Source organism: Heptranchias perlo, unplaced genomic scaffold (genome assembly GCF_035084215.1).
Source record: "Heptranchias perlo isolate sHepPer1 unplaced genomic scaffold, sHepPer1.hap1 HAP1_SCAFFOLD_44, whole genome shotgun sequence".
NCBI classification, from domain to species: Eukaryota; Metazoa; Chordata; class Chondrichthyes; order Hexanchiformes; family Hexanchidae; genus Heptranchias; species Heptranchias perlo.
Genome location: NW_027139453.1, coordinates 4,482,923 through 4,493,139, shown reverse-complemented (window position 1 = coordinate 4,493,139; position 10,217 = coordinate 4,482,923). Strand labels below are relative to the sequence as shown.

Below are 10,217 nucleotides of genomic sequence, written 5' to 3'. Positions count from 1 at the left end.
ACACCTACAGTCCTGGGATCTCCTCTACCTCCCGCCCTTTCACACACTGATCACCGACACCTACAGTCCTGGGATCTCCTCTACCTTCTGCCCTTTCACACACTGATCACCGACACCTACAGTCCCGGGATCTCCTCTACCTCCTGCCCCATTAACACACTGATCACCGACACCTGCAGTCCTGGGATCTCCTCTACCTCCCGCCCTTTCACACACTGATCACCGACACCTACAGTCCCGGGATCTCCTCTACCTCCCGCCCCATTAACACACTGATCACCGACACCTACAGTCCCGGGATCTCCTCTACCTCCCGCCCCATTAACACACTGATCACCGACACCTACAGTCCCGGGATCTCCTCCACCTCCCGCCCCATTCACACACTGATCACTGACACCTACAGTCCAGGGATCTCCTCTACCTCCCGCCCCATTCACACACTGATCACCGACACCTACTGTCCCAGGATCAGCTCGACCGCCCGCCGCATTAACACACTGATCCGGGGATCTCCTCGACCTCCCGCCCCATTCACACAATTGTCACCGACACCTACAGTCCTGGTATCTCCTCTACATCCCGCCCCATTAACACAATGATCACCGACACCTGCAGTCCTGGGATCTCCTCTACCTCCCGCCCTTTCACACACTGATCACCGACACCTACAGTCCCGGGATCTCCTCTACCTCCCGCCCCATTAACACACTGATCACCGACACCTACAGTCCCGGGATCTCCTCTACCTCCCGCCCCATTAACACACTGATCACCGACACCTACAGTCCCGGGATCTCCTCCACCTCCCGCCCCATTCACACACTGATCACTGACACCTACAGTCCCGGGATCTCCTCTACCTCCCGCCCCATTCACACACTGATCACCGACACCTACTGTCCCAGGATCAGCTCGACCGCCCGCCCCATTCACACACTGATCCGGGGATCTCCTCGACCTCCCGCCCCATTCACACAATTGTCACCGACACCTACAGTCCTGGTATCTCCTCTACATCCCGCCCCATTAACACAATGATCACCAACACCTACATTCCGGGGATCTCCTCTACCTCCCGCCCCATTCACACAATTGTCACCGACACCTACAGTCCTGGGATCTCCTCTGCATCCCGCCCCATTCACACACTGGTCACTGTCAGCTTCTATTGCTGTTTACTTAATTACCTTTTAATTTATCCCATATGGTCAAACATTGTGCAATTAGTGACCACAAATTATTTTTCAACTTCTCCTTGCATGTGATAGTCACATTGACAAACTCGATATAATGAGTCTATCAATAGCCTCAGGTTATAAACGTTTCAGCGATTACATAAACACCCACTGTTTGCAGCACCGCAGCCTGTCGGAATGACACAGATCTCAATCTGCAGTCTTCAGATCGTCGCACTATTTAATGAATTTAACAATTACAGTAAAGGGATATTTCACCACGTTCTTCAACTGCACTCTGAATTTCGCCTGGGTCACGGCATAAATACAGGTGTTTGTGCAGCAACTCAGGAGCTGGAGCATAAATCCCAGCTCTTGTACAAGTGGATGTAGAATCACAGACGTGTAGTCCAAATACAACAATCGTCGATTAATAGAATAAAACATGAACACCACCCATAACACGATAAAGTTTCCTGATATAACAAACAGTAAAATCATTGATTTCCTGCGACTCTCCATCTCTGGGTCTCTGGGACTCTCCCCACTGCTGTGGCCCCGGAGTCTCCTGCGGGCTCTGCTGGCCACTAAAATGTGTCTGACTGTTAAGACATTGAGGAACAGAATCAGAATAAATGGGGCACACGGATTCAGGACATAATGAAGGAGTTCGATTACTGCCCATACCGGTGATGATACAACACCTATCACTGGAAAACAAAACCAAGGGTTATTGGAAAGCTTATATGGACCTTCGAACATAAAGTACCAGAAAATGTTCTTTAAACAGCTCAGCACACTCACTGTTCCCAGAACCACAGCCGCCGTTTTCTTGTTGCAATATTTTGTTTTCATCTTCTGGCAACAAATGGCCACAAATCGATCAAAGGTGAAAGTGACGGTGAACCAGACAGAACAGTCCGTGACTGCATAAAGCAGGACGGCGTGGATATTACACAAGGGAAGTTGGTATAGAAAAGTGAACAGTGAACGATAAAGAATGGGAATCTGCCTCAATATCAGATCGATGATAATGACCAGTAGATCTGCCGCTGCCATGGACACCAGGTAGCGAGTGACACATTTGGAGAGACCGCACTTTCCACGAGATAGTATCACAATTGTCAATGAATTAACTGTAAGGAACGGAAATGAAAATGAGAATTCTAGATCAAGCTGGGACCCTCTGTGAACAATAATAACATCTCTGGAACCACCTATAAATACTAGTACAGTCTCTGGATGTCCTGTAAATATTAGTAGAGTCTCTGGTTCTCCAGTAAATAATTGTGCAGTCTCCGGATACCCGGTAAATATTAGTACAGTCTCTGGATCAACTGTAAATATGAGCACAATCTCTGGATCCACTGAAAATATTTGTACAGTCTCTGGACCCCTGTAAGTATAGTACAATCTCTGGATGCCCTCCAAGTATTAGTACAGTATCTGGATCTCCCGTAAATATTAGATGCCTCCGTGGATCCTCCTGTAAGTATTAATTCCACCTCCGGATCAATTGTGAACATTAGTACCGTCACTGGATCCCCACTAAATATTAGTACAGTCTCTGGATCCCCCTGTACATATTAGTACAGTCCCTGGATCCACCTTTAAATATTAGCACAGTCTCTTGATCGCCTTTAAATATTAGTGCTGTCTCTTCATCCCCCTGTAAATTTTACTTTCGTCCCTGGATTCCCTGCAAATATTAGTAGCATCTCTGAACCCCCTGTAAATACTGACACACCCTAAGTGCCCAGTAAAAACAGGCTCATGCGAGGGCTCCCTGAATAGACAAACTCACTCCCATGGACCCATTGTAAATTAACCCTCACACCTAGAAAACCCCCATAAATATATTTCCCAACTATGTTCCCCCTATCGCTACATTTTCCATCCCAAGTTAACATTTTACTTTTTACAGGGGATACAGAGGCTTCCCGCAAACTCGAACAGCAGAGAGTATGGCACAGGGAATGACAAGAACATTAATACAGTGGAACATGGTTTATAGAATTCATGGTTGGATATTGAGACTTACCAGGAACACCGACAGCAGCGAGGAGGGGATAGTATATTAATTGTGTACTCCAAAGCACAAAATATGTCCTCCCCTCTAATGACATTGAAGCATAATATACATACAGATATTGAAATATCCAGAATGGACTGTCCCAATCTATTGTTCTAAGATTCCGACCCATTGCTGTAACATTCCAATCTATTGTTCTAAGATTCCGACCCATTGCTGTAACATTCCAATCTATTGTTCTAAGATTCCGACCCATTGTTTAAAATTCCTTTCTATTGTTCCCGCGTTCCGATCTATTCTCTCCCACTCTGTAGAGCCGCTGTGACCTGTTAGTGCCAGAGGTGATGCTCTCACTGACACTATTGGATAATAAATTGAATGTATTCGCTTATTTATAGCACACGAAAAAATTCCATTGAGACAATTAGGGCCCACGGAGACGGCTATTAATTCCAGTCACAGAACAAACAGATTCGGTTAACAACTTTAAATTCAACGAATATGACATCAAAACATATATTTAATCAAATATTGCTTAGATGGAAAGCACAAAGCCCAGTTTATTATTTTAATAAATATTTGGAACAACAGAAACTATGAGACCCGCAGTCTGACAGCATTGAAGCTGGATTATTGCTTCTGGCTGCTGGTAAAAGTTTACCTGTTTCTTCATGCTTCCGAATTTGGATAGATTTGCTACAGTAAATAAAGAGCGGTTTGGCAGGTCTTACATTGTTGGTGTCATTTACAACAGTGCGCTGAACAAGATTTCTGCCAGCCATAGGTGACCTGCTGGAGCTCCCGCCGAGTGTTGAAGACGACAAGTAACACGCAGAGAGGTCAGGAGGAGCAGATCAAGCTGCGAGGAGAGGGAGGAGGAGGAGGTGCAGGGCACTGAGCAGGAGGCGGTATCTCATGAAGGCCTTCAGGGAACAATACTCTTACCTCAACATAAGCGGAGGTCAGTGCATCCGATGGCTGCACTTCATGAAAGAGTTCCCAACACAGATTTGTCAACTGCTGCAGCCACAACTGAGCCTCAAAGCAGGGCAAGGACAGCTTTGTCTGTGGCTGTCAAGTTAACCATGGCGCTGAACATTTACGGCTCTGGATCCTTTCAGGCCTCTGCTGGTGATGTGAGCAACATCTCTCAGTTTGCAGTGCACTGCTGTATAAGGGAGGTCACTGAGGCACTATACGAGCTGAATAAAAGGTCCATCACATTCCCTCTTGACAGAGAGAAGCAGAATAAGCGAGAGCGGGGCTTTGCTCGCTTTGCTTCCCCATGGTGCCATTGACTGCAAGCACATTGCCATGTGTGCTCCAAATATCAACTTGGCCATCTTCATGAACAGAAAGTTCTTCCACTCCTTCAATATACACCTGGTGTGCGAACATATGCAACGCATCATACAGGTCATTGCCCGCTACCTTGTCAGCAGTATGACACCTTCATTACGCGTCAGTCCTGTCAGCATGGCAGGTCAACGGCTGGCCATTGGGCGACCAGATCTATCCCCTCATGAGTTGGCTCACGACTCCGGTCAGGAACACACGCACACACGCAGAGCAGCCACACAAAACGTCATCGAGCGCACTGTTGGTGTCCTCAAGATACGCTTCCGCTGCCTGGTCCATTCTGGTGGAACCCTGCAGCACTCCGCTGAGCGGGTGTCAAGATTCGTCGGTGTATGCTGTACCACCTCGCCCTCATAACACAACAGCCCTGGCCACTGTCTATCTGGCGTGATCCTGAGCTGCAGGCAGAGGAAAAGGTTAGGGCGCAGAGGAAGAGGAGGGCGAGGAGGAAATGGAGGATGAGGCAAGGAGGCAATAAGTTGTACAGATCCTGTCTGCCAGGGCTCTACGTGCTCACATTATTAATGAGTGATATCAGTAACCTCAACAACACCTGCCAAGTCACCAACACTCTTGCATTCCCCACCTATCCTCTCCCACATCCCAATCGTCCTCCTCGTGATTAAACATTGCTTCCTCCCGCAGCACATTAATAAATCCAACATCAAACACTGCAAATACAAATTTATAAACTAACACATGAAATCATGGAAACACCATTACCCGATTTACCCTTGTGCGTTATTTTAGTGCCTGCCACTCCTGTGCCTTTACCTATCTTAGTGCTCCTACAAGGTGCATCCCCAGTGTCTGGAGCATGGGTGGTGGGAGGCTGCAGACCTTCAGTGGAGGAGAGTGCAGATGGCCAAAGAGGTCGACCTCGAGCACTTAATACACACAGACTGGGTATCTTTGTCAGCCACTCAAACACCACTTAAAACCAACTGGCTTTGGAACAGTCATTTCCCCCACAAAGACGAGTCTTTCTTTGTTCACCTCAATTAGGTGTGAGTTTTCTCCCATCAAACTCAATCTTGCCCCGATTGCTGTGTCCTGTTTAGAGTAACATGTGACTTCCCTGTATTTGACTGGTTGTCTCCGTTGATCGTTCAACAGGCAGCAAGTTCAATCTTATGTATATTTTCCCCGGGCTTTGAATAATACCCAATTTCCATCCGTACAACAGGAAGTCAATTGTTGGGCAATGACATGGCCTCGACTTGACTTTGGTTGGGTGGCTGTTCAACTCTCTCAGTCTTCATTGTTTCACTTTCCCTCATTCATGTCTGAACAGTAGGAGACGCCACTTGACAGTTGAACTCATTCCCCTTAACTAGTCGTGTCAAATCATTGAACTCCTTCCTGTTCTTGGTGCTACACTACTGGCATTGACCTCGTTCATTACTTCCTCCCACTGCCACTTGAGCATATACCTGGAAGGCCTCATGCCCACCCATCACCGCCCTCTCCCCCCTGCCCTCGCGGACATAGTATTCCCCTCCTCCTCTCCACCTCTTCCACCAGAGAACCTGGTGCACGCTCCCACAGACGCAGCCATTCACAGTGTCAGCTGGGGCTCAGTGGGTCGACCTCTCGTGAGTCAGAATGTCGAGACCCAACCCAGAAACTTCAGCATAAAATCTCGGCTGACAATCCAGTGCAGTACTGAGGGAGTACAGCATCTTTGGAGGAGCCGTCTTTCCGATGACACATGAAACCGTGGCTCGATCTGCCCTCTCAGGTGGACATTGAAGACAAAATGGCACTATTGCGAAGAAGAGCACGGGAGTCCTCCCCGGTGTCCTGAGGCCAATATTTATCCCTCAACCAACATCACGAAAACACGGATTATCTGGTCATTATCAAACTTATGTTTATGGGAGCGTGCTGTGCTCAAATTGGCTGCCAGTTAACTTCATTACAATAGTGACTGAACTTCATTGGCTCTAAAGCGCTTTGGTATGTCCTGAGATTGTGAAAAGCGCTATATAAATTCAAATCTTTTGTTTTTATCCTTCAGTATTTTCCAGCACAGATTTACTTCCCAATGGGCTTCCACCACTTCCTGCAGAGCCACTCCCGGGATCTGGACAGCCTGCTGGTGCCTGCAGCTAATCAACAGCGGAGGTAGCACTGGCTGCACGCAGCAATCATTGAAATCATCAGACAGCAAGAATGTTAGGTGCTGCCTGCATTACAACCAAAGGGTGTGGTTTCATCCCGTACCGCGATGCCAGCGTCCATTTTTGGTGGTTCTCCAATAAAAGCACCTCTGTGTTTATAAATACCTCAGTGTATTTCACCCAGTGTCCAGAACTTTGAGGTGTCCCCCGATGTGACACCTTTCTGTTTTTAAAAACACTTCTGTCGTAATGGCGGGGCCTGCGTGCAACAAGTTTCTCAGGCTACGCATTGGAGGATTTAGTGGAGGAGAGTGACACACAGAGGGGCATCAAGTATCCGCAGGGGGAGGTTGTTGGTTGTGTGCAATGGGCCCACCAGACACATACTGAGATTGGATTCAATACCAGGAGCATTGCACCACAGACATGGATGCATTGCACGAAGAAGTTCAACCTTTTGACACGAGTGCTCAAGGTGAGTAAATTCAACTGTCAAGTGGTGTCTCCTACCAAATGCACCATTAATCACAACCATGACAGCCACATCACACAAACATCTTGCAGGACTCTCAGTGGAGGAGACAGTGCTGGCCATCATTGGGCGGGTTGTCGCTGCGGCCATGGCCACTGGGGTTGCTGGCAACAACGACGAAGTGGGTCTCGACAATGCACACTTCATGCTCATTCTCGCTTCCCACTTCTCCCTCATCCCACAAGCTGTTCTGGCTCACGTGCTGCAAATGATGTAAGCACGCACATCTTTCTGTCTCCTCTCCCCGCACCACAACTCAATCCGTGTCCCGTTGTCATTGCAGATGCCCAAGGACCGGAACCTGCCCAGTGGGTGGAGGCACACGAAGATGACAGTGATGATATAGACACACCGTCACTCGATCTTATATTCCCAGCCACCAATTCAGAGACTCACACTGTGCGTAGTTTAGGGGAGGCATCGGCACGTGGTGAGAGACCGGGACAAGTGCGCAGGAGCCGGGGCAGGGGGAACGGATACCACAGGTGCCAGCTCACCGGAGAGCACTGGTTCTGCTGCCGAGGAGTCAGATAAGGACTTCAATGTGCCAGGCAACAGAGGGTGGCTGATGGGTGTACAAAACAAATTGCTTGGTGCACTGGAAAGCTTGCACACAATATCAAGGGGCATGGAGGAGTCCACTCGAACTTGGCACAGGGATTTGCACAGAGTGCGGAGCCCATCCGTTCCTGCTCAGAACGGGTGGTGATATCCAACAGCACACCTGTGGAACCAAACATGATGCAGAGACTGTTGACCAATGTCACAGCTTCCATTGCAGCCATACTCACAGACACACACACACAGACAGTGTCACAGACACACTCACAGACACACACACAACCACACACAGAGTCGCGCTCACAGCCAGACACACAAAGGAACAGACTCACAGACACACTCACGGACACAATCACAGACTACTATCACAGACACACTCACAGACACGCACACCGCCACATACACAGGGGCACTCGAAGACATACCAGCAGACACACTCACAGACACACTCACAGACACACACAACCCTACTCACAGACACAATCAATGCCACACTCACCGACACACTCGGACAAACTCACACTCACACTGACATTCACACACATAGCCACACACAGCCACGCACAGCCACGCACAGACACACCCACAGATAGACTCAGAGACACACTCAGACACACACACACACAGACGCACTTATAGGAACATAAGAACATAGGAATATAGAAACACGAGTCGGCCTGTTCAACCCCTCGAGCCAGTTCCGCCATTTTATTAGATCATGGCTGATCTGTGATCTAACTCCATATATCTGCCTGTGGCCCGTATCCCTGAATACCTTCGGTTGACAAAAAGCTATCTATATCAGATTTAAATTTAGCAATTGAGCGAGCGCCGATTGCCGTTTGCAGAAGAGAGTTCCAAACTACTACCACGCTTTATGTGCAGAAATATTTTCTAATCTCACTCCAGAAAGGTCTGGCTCTATTTTTTACACTGTTCCCCCTACTCCTAAAATCCCCAACCAGCGGAAATAGTTTCTCCCTATCCACCCTATCTGTTCCCCTTAAGATCTTGTAAACTTCAATCAGATCAACCATTAACCTTCTAAACTCTAGACAATACAACACAAATTGGTGTAATCTCTGCTCGTAACTTAACCCTTGAAGTTTGGGTATCATTCTCGTAAACCTACACTGCACTCACTCCAAGGCCAATATAACCTTCCGAAGGTGCGGTGCCCAGAATTGCTCACAGTGCTCCAGGTGCGGTCGAAACAGGGTTTTGTATAGCTGCAGCATAACTTCTGCCCCCCTGTAATCTAGTCCTCGAGATATAAAGGCCAGCATTCCATTAGCCATATTGATTATTTTCTGCACCTATTCATGACACTTTAATGATCTATGTACCTGAACCCCTAAGTCCCTTTGGACATCCACTGTTTTTAACATTTTACCATTTAGAAAGTACCCTGTTCTATCCTTTTTTGGAGCAAAGTGGATGAATTCACATTTGCCTACATTGAATTCCATTTGCCACAGTTTTGCCCATTCACCTCATCTATCAATATCCCGTTGTAATTTTATGTTTTCATCGACACTGCTTACAATGCCACCAATCTTTGAGTCATCGGCAAACTTCGATGTGAGACTTTCTATGCTTTCATCTAAGTCATTAATAAATATTGTGAATAATTGAAGCCCCAAGACAGATCCCTGCGGGACTCCACGAGTCACATCCTGCCAATGTGAGTACCTACCCATTATCCCTACTCTCTGTCGCCTTTCGCTCAGCCAACTTCCTCACCAAGTCCGTAGTTTTCCCTCGATTCCATGGGCTTCCATCTGAGCTAACAGTCTCTTATGTGAGACTTTATCAAATGCCTTCTGGAAGTCCATATAAATAACATCCATTGACATCCCCCTGTCCACTACATTCGTCACCTCTTCAAAAAATTCAATCAGGTTTGTCAGGCACGACCTACCTTTCACAAATCCATGCTGGCTCTCTCTGATTACTGGAAAATTCTCGCGGTGTTCAGTCACCCTATCTTTAATTATAGACTCCAGCATTTTCCCAACAACAGATGTTATGCTAACTGGTCGATACTTCCCCGGTTTTGCTCTCTCTCCTCTCTTAAAAAGCGGAGTGACATGTGAAATTTTCCAATGTAGAGAGACAGTTACTGAATCTAGAGAACTTTGAAAGATTATAGTTAGGTCATCCGCAATGTGCTCACCTCCTTCCTTTAAAACCCTGGGATGGAAACCATCTGGTCCTGGGGATTTGTCACTCTTTAGTGCTATTATTTTCTTCATTACTTTTGCTTTACTTATGTTAATTTTATCGAGTCCCTGTCCCAGATTCAATATAAGTTTTCTTGGGATTTCCGGCATGCTATCCTCTTTTTCGGCTGTAAATACTGACGCAAAGTAATTGTTCAACATGTCCGCCATTTCCCCATTGTCAATGATAATATCCCCACTTTCAGTTTT

At 47.2% G+C, this 10,217-nt stretch overlaps 1 protein-coding gene across 1 annotated transcript; it reads right to left on the bottom strand.

The window, feature by feature from the left end:
• Positions 1-1,415: 1,415 nt before the first annotated feature.
• LOC137312889 (probable G-protein coupled receptor 139) lies at positions 1,416-3,466 on the bottom strand. Its single transcript, XM_067979268.1, has 2 exons — positions 3,220-3,466; positions 1,416-2,314 (listed from the first exon to the last, which is right to left on the bottom strand). The coding sequence occupies exons 1-2, from the start codon at positions 3,464-3,466 to the stop codon at positions 1,416-1,418; spliced, it is 1,146 nt and encodes a 381-aa protein (XP_067835369.1).
• Between the last annotated feature and the right edge of the window lie 6,751 nt (positions 3,467-10,217).